The 17,525-nt window shown below is 40.0% G+C and overlaps 1 protein-coding gene across 5 annotated transcripts in view; it reads right to left on the bottom strand.

Annotated features, from left to right (window-relative positions):
* Positions 1–933: 933 nt before the first annotated feature.
* Positions 934–17,525, bottom strand: part of LOC308061735 (T cell receptor alpha chain MC.7.G5-like) — a 103,084-nt gene continuing 86,492 nt past the window's right edge. For 4 of the 5 annotated variants that reach the window (XM_080382135.1, XM_080382134.1, XM_080382136.1 and 1 more), the window contains exons 4-7: positions 3,519–3,776; positions 3,027–3,074; positions 1,749–1,854; positions 934–1,274 (exon numbers count right to left, since the gene is read on the bottom strand). In XM_080382135.1, the coding sequence (XP_080238261.1) occupies positions 1,244–1,274; positions 1,749–1,854; positions 3,027–3,074; positions 3,519–3,776 (443 nt within the window). In that variant the 3' untranslated portion in view covers positions 934–1,243. Of the gene's footprint in view, positions 1,275–1,748; positions 1,855–3,026; positions 3,075–3,518; positions 3,777–13,813; positions 13,878–17,525 lie in introns of all 5 variants that reach the window. The other variant, XM_080382137.1, reaches the window with a different exon arrangement.

Below are 17,525 nucleotides of genomic sequence, written 5' to 3'. Positions count from 1 at the left end.
GGCAAGAGAATGAATCCCTGAACATCTGTACTATCAAATAATCAGGGTAATAGACCCAGACAGTTTGAAGTTGTTCCTTGGCAGGAGGGGGTCAGTAACTTGCCACCCTGTGACAGACCATCTGCTAAATGATCAGGTGGCAGCACCATAGCAGAGACCAGGGAGACTTTTTTGTGTTGCTGCTCAGTCAGATCCTGTGGCAGGGATGCTGGCATGGTCTTCAGATAGAAACCCTCTCCCCCATGAAGCACCAGGGCTTTTGACTAAAAGTATCTGAAGCGTAAGCCTTTCCAAAATCAGAGTTCCTTGCAACGGCTGTGAATCTAGCAGGGTGAGAAATATCCCATGAGGGGGAATCACCCCCATCAGTCTGGCAAGGCTTTCCCTGCCACTCAGTTTGGGCACTGCTGTGAGGTACAAGCAAGGTTCAAGCTTTGCAGGGAGGATGTGTTTCTTTCCAGAGCAATCTCTGGTGCTTCAGAAGAAGACAGAGAAATCTAAGGTTGTTAAACAAAAAGAATAAAAGTAGTTTGCGTTTTTACTAAACCCAAAGCCAAATCTTAAGCTGGTTTAAATTCAGAAAATCTTAAGGCCAGATAAACTTTAAAAAATACTTTAAAACGTTATTTTGTTCGGTGATAATGAAATGAGAATTTCACTGAATTCAGGAAATTCAGGACTTCTGGGAGACCTAGTAGCATATCTTGCTGGGTGGGGGTTGCAGGAGGATACTTTGCTCCGATCTAGCAAAAGATAGCAGGACATGGTTCCTGGCCCCGCAAGCCTCCCTTTGCTTTTCAGAGTGTTTCATTTGCAACTGAAATCGTGTCTGTGGGGCTACACTAATACCTGCATACCTGCAAGCTACCAAGAGTTGAAAAATTCACATTCAAGTAATATTTAGCTTGCAGTTTTCAATAAACAACACAGTCCTGAGCAGAAATCATGTGTAATTTTAATGCAAGTAATAATGTTTGGCAATTTATAGTTACAGCAAACTATGCTTCATGCAAAAAGAGGTATTGTCATGCTAAACCAGTCAGGCATCTAGGGGAGCAGAATGCTGAACATTTAAAGCTTATTTTTGAGTAGTTTTATAACAAAGCAAATAAAGTGATTTAGACTACAATGGCTGGCAAGATACACAGAAACAGCAAGCGATATCCCTTGCAACAGGAATGACTGTGTTCCCTCTTGCACACGATGCTCTGGTAAGGATTTTTTAGCAGGTATTTTTGGTACCTCAGGACTGCACCATCTGGTTACTTTCATTCCTGTTAAAAAAATAAAAGTATTTTAAAGTCATTATTTGGGATACAGTCGCAGCTACACAGTTGTGGACCTGAAGTGTCTACACAATAGAAAGAGGAGAAAGAGACACTGCACTAAAACTAATATATTAGGTCTGAGGTCTTAAAGGCAATAAACATCAAACTCCCTGATGTCAGGGGATGAACCTGATGGATGAATGCAGACAAGGGAAGAGGTGGATGTAGAAATAGATGAAAGAGATGTCTAGAAAGAAGAAAAAAGTTAAATTTGCAGGTGGATAAGGAAAAGTATACAGACTTGAGGGGTGTGCAAAAACGGTGATACGTCCAAAGGAGCAGAGGCATCTTACTGTTGGTAGACATAAGGTGTATGGATAGACTGCACAAACAGTTACTACAGAGAGAAGAAACATCATAGCTAATGAACTGATCGAGATGTTTTCTGTCAGAGGTCTTACCATCCCCATGCATACTCACTTTTTTTTCCGCATAAGCATCGTCATCAGCACATTAAAAATTATTACTTTCATTAAAATTATTTTCAGGCTCAGATGTGATAAGGACAACATGTTCAGATTTTCATCTGTAAAAGTAATAAAGAATGAAAGTCACAGGACAGCCTCACTGAGATATCCTCTTCTTAGCACTTCTTAATGAAGCTGTTCCATTTTGCATGATTGAGTCAGCTAGTGGGAAGGCTAATGAGACAGTGAGCAGGACTCTCTGACTGATAGACTTTAATTTCTTCCAGCTCATGTTTCAAGGGCCAGGTTTTCATTCAATAGCCACTTAATTATCCAATATGCAAGTCTGCCAACATCTAGCTGATCTAATTACAGAGTATTATGAACCCAGGATGCTAGAGGCATCCCTCCTCCTTCTCCCTGAAATTTTTTAAGATGGGCAAGGAGAAAACAAGTTATTCAACATTTTATTCAAAGAACACAAAGTCTATTTGGATTTTCTATTAATCTTAAATTGCAAAGCCATTTTCATTTGAAAATACATTTATCTATGTTGGGGAAGAAGGGAGATGTCATCAAAAAGTCACTTTATGTTTCTTTTTGACAAATTGTCTGAAATGACTGATCAAATCAGCCAAATTACTGATGAGTGTTTTTCTGAAGTGGTATTTTGTGAACATTTGGCTGTTTCCTTCTCAGCAAGGCTGAATGTTTGCAAAAGTACAGCTATTATGCAAACATGGCAAGTGCAAAAGCAGGCTCAGCTCCTTTGAACTAGCAGGAACCGCAATTGCTTGGGCTCCAGCACTGGCTAGTATACTCCCACAGCCATGAGCTGCAGCAAAGCTTGCTGAGGTGCACAATATCTTTACTGCAACCCTGCTTCTGAGCACACACTGGAGAAACCACCTGGTTTATTAGGTGCTTGTACAACCAAAAATAAAAACAATGGTTTTGAAGTGTGAAATGCAGACAAACATCCAGCAAGGCTGACTCATATCAGTACCTTAAATCATTATGTGATGGGGTGTAGTTGTTTGGCTGGTCCTAGCATAAGCAGGTAGGCACTGGCTACACTGGTCACATAAAATTACCAGCTCAGATCCGGAAGACTACATTAACCCAATGACTTTCAGCCTTGATGTTTAAAGCCTGTTGGGCCCTTTTGGAAATTTCCAGTCTGATTTTTTTGCTCCAACAGGAATTCTGCAAACAAGGAACATTAGCAAAAACCTGGGGAGACATTTCCTCTAATCAGGTCAAGTTTACTCCTAAAATGCTGTGTACATACCTGTCCTGAAGTGTAGAGATATCCCTGTAACGCAGACAGTGCTGGCACCTGCAGATAGTAACAATAAATTTAATTAAAAACAGAAAGATACTTCTTCATAAGTTCATAGAGATACCTCTACTTAGAAGGGCTGGATTAGAGTTTCTGGCCAGTAAACCCTCCCATAAACACCCATTTCTGCTGTTTTCAGGACAAGCATAACATATGTTCTAATTAAACTTTGGTGTCTCATCAGACAAAGGAATTTCAAGCTTTTTAATCCCCATAGTGTGATTTTAAGATCTCTCTGCTGTGACAGTCTACTTGACCCTTAATCTTGTTTCCATCAAGGAGGAAGGCAAAAGAGAGCAACAAGGCAAGATTCCTCTGGAGTGTGGAAGCATAATTCAGCATTGCTTGCAGGATTGGGAGACGTGAACAAGTCATGCTCATACTAATAGCACAGAGACCAGAGTACTTTAGCCATGTACACACATCCAACAATGCCATTACCACTTTCAGGATCCTCAGCCTCCAGTTCTCCAAAGCCCTCATGATTTGCACCACACCACATTTTATCTTTCTTGGCCCAGTATGTTGACAGGTAGCTCGCTTCTGGTTTGTTCTCAGATGTTGTCACCTCCACGACAGCACTTGTCTGCTTATCAGTCCCTTTAAGCTTTCCAGGGGAGTAATCTGTGATAAGGCACATTTCCAAATCCTCATCATCTTTAGAGATCAGCTTGTAGACTGAAGGAGATGGTGTAACATCTGAAAATGGAGAAGAGGCATTAGATGAGAGTACACAGTCATAGTTACTTCAATTTAATATACAGACACTTATGTGAGGTTTTTGCATGATTCTGGTGGGAAGTTGCCTGGTCATAGGGATCTTGTACTAGGACACCTTTAGAGAACCAAGGCATGCACAGCAGATGATGCAAGAGCTACGTGAGACTTATGTTGATTTATATGGTGAGACAGAGAAAGTCATCAGGCAAGATCCCTAGAACATCTCAAATGATACTCACGTGGGCACCCACACTCTAGATGTCCATATCTAACCTAGTCATCCCTCTCTGTAACAGCTCAGTCCACTTTGCTCTCCAGCCTTGGCTTCCTTTTGGATCTTGTCTGGGGTTCATCCAGGACTTGCGTGTAATGGGCAGAGAGCACTCTTGCTTCACTGCTACAATGACATGTAATGTGTCTGGAAAGAACTGAGCAGCTCAGGGACATTCTGCCTTTTCTGCAAATGTGTAGTCAAATCCACCACTGACATTCAAATTTCCACTTCTTTTGCCTGTCCTGCGGGACTGTGGATAAACTACTAAGTCTTAAGGATGTCCACATTCACCAGCAGTTTAGCTAATTTTGTTCCTATGGGAGAAAGCTAGGAAAGCCACTGCAAAGAACACATGGTTGTATTTAGGGAAAGAAAGACAAAACAGATTGATGTTTCATTATGTTCCACCATCTGACAATGGTGCAAGATTTTTTTTTACTAGATTTTACCTTGTAAAAGAGGTGTTTGGGGAACTAAAGGCTGCAGATATGACACCTGGCATCTATTTCTGTTTTCTTGCTTCAAATCTGCTAGCAAGTCAGACTAGGATTTTCCACACATATCAAAACGCTACCTGTGGTTAAATTCTTTTATGCGCATTTAGCTTTGTAAACTTATACTTTAAGCATACATTTCATCTTGTCCAGCTCTTGAAGTCTTATTCTTTGAAAAGGTGCTTTCCTAAATCTTTGTTCATGTGTAATAGTAAAATGGCATGTGCATTGCAGTGCTCTAACAACGAACAGATGAAATATCATTAAAAACATACTGTAGTCAAGATGCAGATTTGGGGCTCTCAGCACCCCTCTGGCTGCATTTTCCATTTGACTTCACAATCACAGGTTTGAACCGGAGCTTCAGTTCACATTTATAAACTAACAAAGTGTTATCATGTAGGATTGAGAGTTTAGATTAATATTTGCTTTGTCCCTGTTCACACACCACACTGAGAAGTAGTGTATTGTAGCGTATTGTATAGGGTCTTGTAGAAATACTAAAATTGTATTTTATTATTTTGTAGAAATTATTATATTTTAGAAATACTAAAGACCGCATATCTCTCAGAAGAAGAAATTTGAATTTCTTCCCATGCAGACAGTTTGGACTAAATCTTGGCTTTTAGAAAGTGTCTCAATATCTTATACAAGTGAAGATCCTAGTTCTATTACTGAGGTAAGTGCTTTTCATCTGCTCAGTTGCCAGTTGTCAGCACCTCAGAGAAATAGCCATACTTCTTTATTAGTATGATCTCAGAAAAAACCTAATTCACAAAGCCTAATGGTTCATTCTCTGGCCCTTCTGAATTGCAGTATCACCTATCCCAGCTTTGTCCTGGCTTCAAAAAACCTGATGAGATTGTCTTTTTCTAAACTACACAGGATATGGCCTAATGTACATTCTGACTCCCTCAACCCCACTCCTCACGTCCCATACTCCCAGTTACTGTTTTAGAAATAGATTTCAGTGATTGTCTGTTAGAGAGAGGAAGATAGGAGCAGATTAAAAGCTTGATGGTAGATCCCTGTATAAAGTACAGATAAACCAGGGTACATCGTTGTCGTGGAGTACATGAATATGAAACAGAAGAGGAGGAACTGATAGAGCTGTTCTGCTTCTCTCTCATAATGAGTATGATGCTTTTTGAGAAGCTACCTATCTACCTTTCTCCAAATAAAGGTGTTTTTCTCCCTTTCAATCTGTGCAGTGCTTGTATCTTGAGCAGATAAAAATACAAGTTCTGTGTTTTTCAGGCAGCTTCAGCACCATCTGTTTTGCAAAATACTCATTTCTCATTCTTGCTCAGAGTGGCTGCTGGCTTTGTTCTGGTACTAGAGTCTTTTTCTGGTAAATTCCTTTGCATATTTGCACACTGTTTTGAAAGTCTGCAGATAGTCTTGGTAAATATCAGCTATTACGACCACAGCGCTGTGACCTATGTTTCCTATTATTCTGTCTCAATGAGTTGGCGGATGTGTTGGAGATACTGTATAGATATTTATGACTATGTATTTGCAGGAAAGAAAGAAAAAAATATGATATGTATTTGCAGGAAAGACTGAGATGTAAATCATGATACTCCGAGCTGTCCACCCTGCCTAATTTCATCTTTACTGAAGGATATCTTCCAGATGAAGAACAGGAGCTGTTGAAATGCTATTCCTGACCAGTCTACAGAGGAAGCCAATTCCAGAGTCTGATTTCAGGGAGACAGCAGTAGAAGTCTGTTCCAACATCAGACTGAGACATACAGCTTTTTTTCCAAACAAGCTGCAGTAGTAATCCTGAAGTGGTTTAACAGCTTGTATTACACAGAGATTTCTCTCGTTCTCCATTCCTGCCAAAGCAAACTCTGAATCTCTGGTCAGACTGGAATTGGTGTGATAGGGGTCTTTGATCCTTTTACCATTCCTCAACCTGAGACACAATATTCCATGGCTAGAGTAAATCTGGAGCTATGGCCCAACTCAGAGGAAATATATTCCCCCTCACATACTCATACAGGCTAATCCTGACCATAAAGGAGCAACTCTAATGACTTAACAAGCACTTTAGTGATGTCTTCCAGCTGTCCTCCAATGGAGGTTCCAAAAGGTCTACCAGAGGTCTTTTGTGAAATCTGCTGGCCCTGCATGGATGATAGGATGTCAACCGCAAGGCTAGATGTCCACATTTGGTATCTGAACCTTTCTCAAGACTTCCAGTGCTTGTGTCTGGAGGCATTCAGGTAAAAGACGCCAGATCCTAGTGCAGCATCAGCTAAGTCATCTGAAGCACAAAGACTGCACAGAGATTCAATATTTGCAAATGTGAGTATATTGCTTCACTTACAGGGTTCAAGCATCATTCTGGTCTCCATCCCAAAAATATGTTTGTTGTCACCTCTGTAATTACACTTGAGGAAGTCAAACCACAAAAACCATCCAAGGTCTTTCTCACAAACCTTTAAAGAGGAAGATTTCTAGCTGAACCAAGACTAAAGCTGAATTAGTAGAGGAAAATACCCAGTATATAAGGAGAAATTAAGTGTTCAATGGACTAAATAGTTCTCTAGTATCAAAACAAGATAAATTCTGAGCTTATAGCATGTGTCCACATTAAGGAAAAGTTGAGATTAAGTTTCCTTACATTTCATAGTGGGAAACAATGCCTTATTTGTGTTCATGTAGAGATTTACTCATGCATCACCTAAACTGCAGGAAAGATTTACTAGGATTTCCTCTGCTGCTCCTGTCAACAATGTTAAAGAAAGATTTTGGGGGATCAGAATGAACAATTCTGCTTATCTAATCCACTCTTTAAAGCTCACAGATGAATGAGATGGCTTAATCCATTTATCTAACCATTGTCTGGAAACAAAAAGACTTGAAATGATTGCTCATGAACCTCCTGAGAACCTCTGTCACTTTCACAAAATACCTTTGCGTGCTTTTTCTTCCAGAATCAGAGTGGGTTTTACATTTCCAGAACAAGTTTTCGATTTTATATGCCACAGTTTTAGTTTCTAGGAAAAAATTCATAAACTCTTAGAATGGTTTGAGTTGGAAGGGACTTTAAAAGTCATCTAATCCAACCCTCAATTCAAACAATGTGAACTAAAAAAGAATAAACTTTCTGAATTAGAGATTAGCTATTCATGTAGCACCAGCCAAAAAAACAAACAAACAAAAAAAAAAAACCCACACCAGCCACATCTGTTTAATGAGTAAGAAAAAAAGCATTCAAAAGAATCAATCTAAAATCCTAGTCTAAAAAAAAAAAAGTGGAAGGTAATTTTTATGTTGATAGCAAAAAGGCAGAAGAACTTTTGATCTTACAGTTGAGGAATTGCCTCAGATGTAGATGTCTGTTTCACAGCAAAATCATATTCTTTCCTGATCAGTCTATTTAATGGGTATATTTAATTAGATTACTTATTTGGGATTTGTGCCATTTCCAAAAATTACTCTCCTAGCTCCAGATTCCCACTCACCTCAGTCTGAATCATGCAAATGCTTTAGTCTAAGCCACCTGGAAAATTTCTTCACAATGCAGTGTGAAACTAAGACTTAACCATGAACCAGAGGTATCTCTGAATTTCGCCCCCGCCCCCCCCCCCCCCCCTCAATTTAAGGCAAAACACTACTACTGTCCACCAAGACTCAGAAGTTGATATGCCAGCATCATGAACCTAAGTGTCAATGATGCTGTCTCATTTCCCACTATTCCAAATCTCCTTGCTCCATCTTCACAAGCACTCTGCTGATAAATAATCCTGGGTTCATTTTCTTTCAGCCTTAACTCCTCCACTCATCATCTAGTGTTTATGTTCATTCCCCCTAAAGGTAGACCTATTCAGAAAGACTAACCAGTGGACACTCTTCCTGCTCTCATACCTTCATAGCCCATCCTGCTCCAAATCTTATTCACCTGGGTTGACGTTAAATCTAGTCCCTCTTCCAAACACAGATGTACTGTATCTTTCGGCTTCCCGCTCAACAAGAAGCCATTGCAATAAATTCCTGCCTACCAGCTGCATATTCCAATGGCTCCTCATCCAAAACATGTGAGAAAGCTGTCTACCAGAGGATGACACACAAAGATATTTGGAATTTCATTTCATCTTTTCAAGTTTCTAAAGTATTTTACAATATAACTGAGGAAAGGAAAGGAGTTACCATACATCACAATTGTAGCTCCCCTTCCAAATACAATTTTTGTAGTTCCTGACTGCTCACCCTGTAACATCAGTTTTTATAGATATAGTAGGGGACTTCATTTCTGGATTTATGAACCAAAATATCATGACATATGCTCTTAGGCTGAGTTTAAAAATCCACTCTCTATGGCATTTAAACATGCAAAAATCAAGTCCGAAAACTTTAAAAGACAGAAACTCTATGAAAGTGCTAAACTGTTTGTGTAGCATTCAACCATGTGTGAACTGTTTGCAGCATTCTATGTGTGACTGCACCATGCCATGACTGTAACTGCACCATGACATGACTGTTAAGCCTGTGTGAACATTACCATTTTTTCTAGCAGTTCTTTCCTGCAATGCATCACTGCCACACCATAGCCAAGCACTACTTGGATTACAAGACAGCATCTCTATTCCAACTGGTTTTTGTTAAAGGAAGCTGAAAAGAAGTTGAAACATCCTTCCACAAAAATCCCTAGTCCATCTACCCAAGGAAAAAATTATTTGCAAGTCCTAGTCTTAATACCAAACAAAAAGCTCAAACGTACTTGGAGTAACAAGAAGTTGTGTCCCGGTTCCAAATGTGAGTTTTGTATAACCCTGACTGACACACTGGTGTCAGTCTCTACAAAAATGTAGACAGGTTATTGCAATGCATGACAACCAGGTCAACAGACATTCCAGAGCAGGGAATAACTTAAGGCAGCATTGACAAAACACATTGATTTAAGTCACCATCAAAGTACTAAAGAACTCTACTAGAAAATTATCAGGGTCAGAATGTTCATTCATTCACTGGTTACAACTGTGTATTACACCTTGCAGGGCAGTCCTAGGAACAATCTGCTTTTCCATCTGCAACATCACCTAAAATTCTTGTTCACTGTACTGTGTAGTTAGGGCCGCTGCCTTCCAGTTCAAGTTTCCTCCTCAATGTTTCACCATTTACTACTCACCTGGCTTGACCACCAGTAAGGTTCCTTTTCCTAATGCCAGCTTGTATCCTTTTCCACCCCCATAATTCACATGACCCAGGAAAACTTTGCAAGAACCCCTTTGAACTTGGTTACATTTATCTCCTTACAGGTTTCACTGGCACATTGTAATCCTCTCTAGATCTTAGAGCTTGTCAGGCAGTTGTAAAGACAATCTGAGCCTTCTAACTCTATTATGTCAGGATTCCTATACTCTCACTTACGTAGATATGCAGTAGCAGAAGTAAGCATTAAGTATGGCCTTGCAGCTACGACAGGGCAGTAACTCTGGATTCAAGTCCCAGTCGTGAACAGAATCCACTTGCAATATTGTGGATAATATAGTATCTGTACATCAGACAAACCAGATAAAAGGCAGTCAACTCCCATTCCAACACTAATACCAAAACGAAGCATACTGTTCCTTGGTGGGATTCTGCTACAAGCAAAACACCAGCTAAAATGGTGATAATCACCATAAGTGGATATTTTCAAAATCATAGAATGATTTACATTGGAAAAGGCCTTTAAAGATCATTTATTCCAATCCCCATGTAATAAGCAGGGACAACTTCAACTAGATCAGGTTGCTCACAGCCCTGTCCAACCTGACTTTGAATGTTTCCAGGGATGGGGTTTCTACCGCCTCTCTGGGCAACCTGTTCCAGTGCATCGCCACCCTCATCATAAAAAAAATCTTTCTAATATCTAATCTGAATCTATCCTTTTTTATTTTAAAACCATTACTCCTTGTCCTATTGCAACAGGCCATACTGAAAAGTCTGTCCCCATTTTTCTTATAAGCTCCCTTTGAGTATGGAAACGCTGCAGTAATGTCTCCCCAGAGCCTTCTCTTCTCCAGGCTAAACAGCAACAACTCCCTCAGTCTTTCCTCATAGGAGAGGTGTTCCATCCCTCTGATTATCTTCCTGGACCTCCTTTGGACTTGTTTGAACAGGTCCATGTCTTTCCTGTGCTGAGGACTCCAGAGCTGGACACCTCACCTGAACTGAGTGGAGGGGCAGAAATGCCTCCCTCAACCTGCTGGCCATGCTTCTTTTGATGCAGCCCAGGATACAGTTGGCTTTCTGGGCTGTGAGTGCACATTGATGGCTCATGTCCAGCAATATATTATATATAGCCTGTAATGGTTTTACTCCAGCCAGCAAAGTACCATGCAGCCACTCACTCCCTTCCCATCCTGATGTCATCGGGAAAAGAATCAGAAAAAGGTAAAACCCATGAGTTGAGATAAAAACAGCTTAATAACTGAAATGGTTAAACATACTACTACTCCTGCTCCTCCTTCTGATGAAAAGGGAGATAATAAAAAGAGAAGAAAACTGAAGAAACACAAGTGATGCACAGTACAATATCTCACCACCTGCTGACCAATGCCCAGCTAGTCCCTGAGCAGAAATCAGCGGCTCCTAGCCAACACACCCCCCACCCCACCCCACCCAGTTTAGATGCTGAGCATGATGTTCTGTGTTATGGATATCCCTTTGGCTAGCTTGAGTCAGCTGTCCTGGCTGTGCTCCCTTCGACCTTCTTGTCCACCTGCTCACTGGCAGAGCATGGGAAACTTGAAAAGTCCTTGATTCAGAGCAAGCACTGCTTATCAACAACTAAAACATCAGTGTGTTATCAACATCATTCTCATCTTATATCCAAAACAGCAGTGTACCAGCTACTAAGTAGAAAATTAACTCTATCCCAGCTGAAACCAGGACATAGCCATTCTGGTATTTCAATGCATTTTCAGTTATATCATGCATTTCTTTGCTTGAGTCCAATGGAAGTGACATGCATTTACCCCTAGGAGAAAACAATTCCACATTACTTACTTGACAGAAAAGCAAAGCCAGGCTTTGTCTTAGTTTATCACAGGAATGCAGTTGATGGAAAAGCACTGAAAGCACATGCTTACCAGCAGCTACCTCAAGGAAGACTGCTTGGACAGCTGCCATGGAAAAAATTCCATTTGTTAAGATGAAATATCAGGCTACTATGACTTTGACAGCTGCCATTTCCCATATCTTGGTGTGTATCCACACCAATCTCGCAAATTAGGCAAAAAATCAGGATAAATGTACCTGGAGAAACCAGAAGTCTCGTCCCAGATCCAAATGTGAGTTTGTAACTACCTCCAAAGCCACACAATAACACAGGCCTCTACAATTTCCAGAGTGTTATTGAATGGAGCCTTCAACAGTGAAATACTCCACCAAAAGAAATCCTATTTATCTCTAGATTAGACAGATCCATCTATCTAGGATTTTTCTTCCAACTAACTTTCTTTTCATGTGTTTTTTTGCATCTTTCAAACTTCCAAACAACTATTCCTTAATATTCTCCTCCATCATATTTATCCCATTGCTTCCAGAAAGCCACATCACAAGTTCTATTCTTCACCTCATTCCTTGTTTATTTAGTCTGCCAGTCAGTTTCCTCTCTCAAAAATCAGTTTATTTACTATAACTTCACAGCTCACCTAGTGATCAATAGCATAATACAAACTCCATCGTCCCACTGTCTTGGATTTGCCATCTGAATTAGTCAAGAGTGATTCCAGAACAAATTTGCTGTTCCGGTTTTAAGTAGAAAGCACACTTTTTGGTATGCAATTTCTTTGAGGGAGGAAGACCATTGCTTGTTCTGCCATTAAACAGTAAGTTTTCCGTTTACATTCAGGAAGCTCTTAGGTTCTACAGTGTGGCCAAAGTGAGATCTGGAGCTGCTGAATACAGACATGACCATAACAGTAAATTTAGGGACATGTAAATGAACTTAGGCAGAGCCTTGATTTATAGCTCCTTTGGCTTGTTGACAGCTTCTTATAAATCTGAGATTCTTCTTTTTCTCAGATGCTTTTGAACAGGGCCAGGAGGCTCATTTGAAATATGAGGAATTTCCTCAGAGGTATTCAGAATGAATAGTTTCTTTCTATTGCTGTGGTTTTTAACTTTCAGTATGCAATTATTTTGAAATGATTTTAACAATCATTGCCATTTTAAGAAATGGAAACATTATTTTTCAAAAGTAAACCCAAAGCATTTAGGTATTAATGCTTCTGAAAGTATTCTTAAGAAATTCAGAAAAATTGATATATTTACAAAAAAAACATAGGTATTTCAGGATCTGCCTTACTTTCTTTCCCTTTTCCAAGGGGAAGAGGCATGGGGTTTTGGGGGGATTTTTTTTTTCAAACACTTGTGGCAGTAACTGTCAAATCACACATTTTTTTCATGCTTTTTCATTCAAAGAAAATTATTTTGTGGTCAGGGTCACCTTTCCATCTTTCCACAGAAGTCCTTCAGTAATGAACTTTACTTCTCTACCTCTTTCCCCTCTGTCTGGGTATTTATTCCACCCCTAGATTTTAAGACTTGTCACACTGTTCTCCAACAATTTCAGAGCTTCACTTCTAATGTGCTCCAAGCTTCACATAGATGTTGAAGAGAAGATAATTTCACAGTCCTCAGCACTAGTTGGCTGTGTTCACAAACTTGTGATTCTGTGATCATTCTCAAGGATAAGCTTGCTTCCTGAGGTTCCAGTATATATATAATGCCTCACAATACAACGGACCCCCCCCCCCCCCCATCATTATAACTTTACTGAGGAGTCCAAAGACCCAATACAAGCTTATATTTTGCATCTGCATACAATTAAGAGTCTTTTTATATTAAAATATTAGCAGTCATGTAAGATTCACAAAAAGTCCTTTTTACCTGCTACAGCTTTATGAGACTAGTCTCATCACTCTGCATTTTGCTGGCCCATGCTGGCTTTCCCGATTTCCCTTTCCTTCTCCTCTACATGAAGGTTTTTGATTTAGGAGCCCAATTCCTGTGAACCTTCCAAGAAAAATCCTCTTGCAGATGTAACACTTCTGCTATGGCTAGTTCATCATCAGAAACAGGGAGGGGAAAATACATATGCAGCCATGGAAATCACTTGCTCTTATATTAGTTGAAAATTTATAGTCCTATCCCTAACATATTGTGGAGTGGTGAAATAGGCAAAATACCTTGCAAAGTGAAAGAAACAGTTCCAAGAGGAATCTCATTTAAGAAGTCAGACATACCTGGAGAAACCGTGAGTTTGGTTCCAGCTCCAAATGTAAGTTTGTCATAACCCACAGTTTTACACTGTGACACCGTGCTTTGCAAAATGGTGCACTGGTGTGCCCATGTACTGGATTAAGACTTGAGAACTTGCATGGCAATGCAAGATTCTTATTGGAATAATCTGACCAACATTTTTGGCTACCTCCACAGCACATATAGTGAAAAAAAACACTTCCTTCAGCCACATTCCATTGCTTGCTTCATAATTCCTGATACTCACTAGTCTAGCTATTGTCCACCACCTAGTTAGTACTCTGTTGATTCTTTCCTCTGTCTCCACACAATAGCAGCATCTGTCAATCAGTGTGCACATACACAACTTTTCAGACAGTGTTTAGAAGCTTTCTGACTGCTGCTGTTGCGTCTCACCAGTCTGTGTTACCTTTCTGCTCTGTTCTCTTGGAATGTCCACCCTCCTTTGCAGGCTGCACTTTATGTTGCGTTAATTCTTGCTAGGTCCACTTTGTGGAGGGATGCCACTACCAAACATGAGCTTGTCACATGCTCCAAAGTCTGCACAGTGCTTCAGAACACAACAGAAATCTCCCTTCCATCTTTCTCCAGAACTAGGTCTTCTACATCAACACAAGTTCATCACTAATGTTTATACAGTTACACACACAAAAGCAAGGACTCTGTAAGTGCACTATATAGTCCGTTTTTGATTATCCAGAGCCACAGAGAACCTGAGTTGCCTTAGATACCAGAAGGACCTGAATAGTATGGTTATTGTGAGAAAGGCTGAAAAAAATAATGAAGAAATATCAAATATCAGAACCTGAATTGAGGCCATGCATTCAGAGAATCTTGCATCTGAGCTAGTAAATGGAAAAACAAGAAGAAAAATCCCACCAAAAAACCCACACCACCAAACCACAAAGAGAAACCAGTTGTAGCCAAACTTGGTTAATTGAGCCAGGAGTGTACAAATGTCGCAGTCTGCAGTAGCTCGTTTTGCGTGATAAAAACTAGCTTAGGCTGTGGAATGTTCTGTAAAGCACGTCATACATAATGGGAAAATGCATTCATAGAAAAACAGAGATTTGGGCACAGTGCATCAAAACCTGACCCACTGGTTACTGTAAAGCCCAGCATCCTTCCCTTAAGTCTACCATAAAAGACTGCTGTCCCTGAAGAGTTTGCAAATCAGAAGGAAGACAAGACCATAGTTAATTCATTAGTTAATGAGCAAAAAATATCCAAGCACCAGTGACACCTCTCTCCCATTCTTTCTGCAAAACCTAGACCACAATTCAGTTTGCTGTCCGTCACAAAAAGAAAATGGGATTTAATTTCTGGGAAAGCAGACACAACATTTAAGCCACAGGGGAAGCATTTACAATTCCTTTCACTCTCTTCCAATGGGGGGAAAAATTATTCTGGCAGTCTTCTAAGAGTCTTATTTTCTTAACTATTGGGGTTTTTGAAAGCAAAAAATCTTCTGAAGAATCTACAATTCTGGCTGAAAATTTTATTACTGAAGTAGTGAAAATTTTTACTTGAGGTTTCTGATTCAAATTCTCATGAAAGTTTCTTAGGAATTCTTAGGAATAATCTTTCTTAGGAAAGATTATACTCACAATTTTCAAAGGATTTTATTTTCTTTCCTTCAGTTGTTGGATTGTTTATCTCCAAATCCAAGCAGCTATCAGAACTGCCCCCCCCCTGTTAAAGTTAGGGACCAATTTTCTTATTCATAATTTTATTCCAGATGAAGGGAAGATATAAACTACAGAGTTTTCTGTGACTATTTTTCAAGCCTGAGTGTATCTAACCAATAGTTAGGCCTTTACCTAACTTGCAAAATTCACAGGTCTGGAGAAATAAGATTAGTTCCTACTCCAAACAAGTTTATTAAAACTTCTGGAAGGAAAAGAGAACACTGAGCTTGCATAGACAATGCTGCAAGCATGAAGCTACTCATAATAGGAAAACCAGTTGCATGCACCTACTGAAGTTATCAATTTTTATGTCTTCTCTCCACAGCATGTTTAATTTCCATCATTGCTCTGTAGACCCTCTCTCCTGTTCTACAATACCCAGCAGATACTATAGTAACCAAGAGATCACTATTGGCATTTTTTAGTAACAGCCTGCTTCTGAACTGCATTTTGCTACTCTCCCAGCAAATATTAACTTTGGGTGGACTGAATTTTTCCACTGAACAGCTCATTGTCCCAAATCTCAGAAATCTTACTTGGTTTTACTGTGAGCCTCGTTCCACGTCCAAACGTAAGTTGGTAGGTATTCATAGACACTGTGTTGTTTGCCATAGCAAAAACCTTTGTACACTCCTATCCACCCCAATGCACCTGAATAACATTCCTCAAGGAAATCCCACAATTCTGCATGCACAGGCTTGCAATGCACTACGTCTAACCTCCACATCCATTGCTTATCTTTTTTCCTCTCTGCACATCAGTCTCAGTAATACCACAAGGAAGGGTCACAAGGCAATTCCCTTTCCACCTCCATCCTTGACAAATCCAAACTGGCACCATTCACTAAAGACCGCTAGATATTTTCCCCATACACACATATCTCTGTTCTTGTATTTCACTTTCTTTTCACTTTCCAATTGCTTCCTTTCTGCAGGACGGACACTTTGCTGGTACACATTGGTCAAATAGGAAATCTACCACTTCTTTCCAGGGAATACTAAAAAAATCCCAAATTGCTCCACAAAGCCACTACACTTACTTTTGAAGCTAGGGTACAATACCATCTATACTAAGTCCAGCTTGATTCAGAGAAGAGACAGCTCACCTGGAGCAACATGAAATTTGGTTCCAATTCCCCATGTGAGTTTTCTTTGTCCTCCAGTAATAGCACTATGTGACAGGACATTACAAAATGGGCCTTTTCATCCAGCCACCTCAGTGTGTGTTGGAGGACTTGGATAAAGTCATCACGGATCCGCCTCTGAGAGAAGCTTTAAATACTCATATAGGTTTCCACAGATCTCCTCTAGCTTCTTTTTGCCAAATACCTTTTTCCCATGTTCAAATACATGGGAATAACTAGCAGGATTATAGTCATGTCATGTATCAAAGATGAGAAGAACTTACTCCTTTATGATCCCTGCCCCAAGCCACTGTTGTACGGGAATGGCAAAAAGAAATGGGAATAAAAACAGGAACGCATTCTAGGGTGTGAGTAACTGATGAAGCCCACCTTCCTATCAGTCCAGATTTCTATATACAGGTGGGTTTTTTCTCCAGTGCAAGAACTACAAGAGTATTTCAATCAGTACTACACATTTCAACTAGCCTTTTCTTTTTATTGCCAAGACACAGCACAGCCTTAGAACATAGCATTCGGATGAGATTGCAATATGCAGACATTAAACCACTTACTTGGCAAGACAGTGAATTTAGTACCTGAGCCTAAAGTGAATCTGAAGCCATTGACAGGACAGCAGAGCACTTTACAGATTCTCAGAGGGTTACCTCCCAGCTGGGACACCTCCACTAGCTGTACTGGCACCAGTTTCACTTACACCCTAGGCAAGTAAGAGGCTTTCACTAAATTTCTGCTACATTTCTACAGCCATTAGTCTGGCTGACAAGGACCTTTCCAGAAAGGCATAGTTGACACTTCTCAAAAAATTGTGAAGACCTCAGGCTGAGGTTTCCTCTGTCCAGCCACAACCTCATTAAAGACTACATC

This window comes from Falco punctatus, assembly GCF_963210335.1.
Source record: "Falco punctatus genome assembly, chromosome: 4".
In the NCBI taxonomy this organism is placed as follows: Eukaryota; Metazoa; Chordata; class Aves; order Falconiformes; family Falconidae; genus Falco; species Falco punctatus.
Note: the sequence above shows the minus strand (reverse complement) of the source record. Positions and strands in the feature narration are given on the sequence as shown.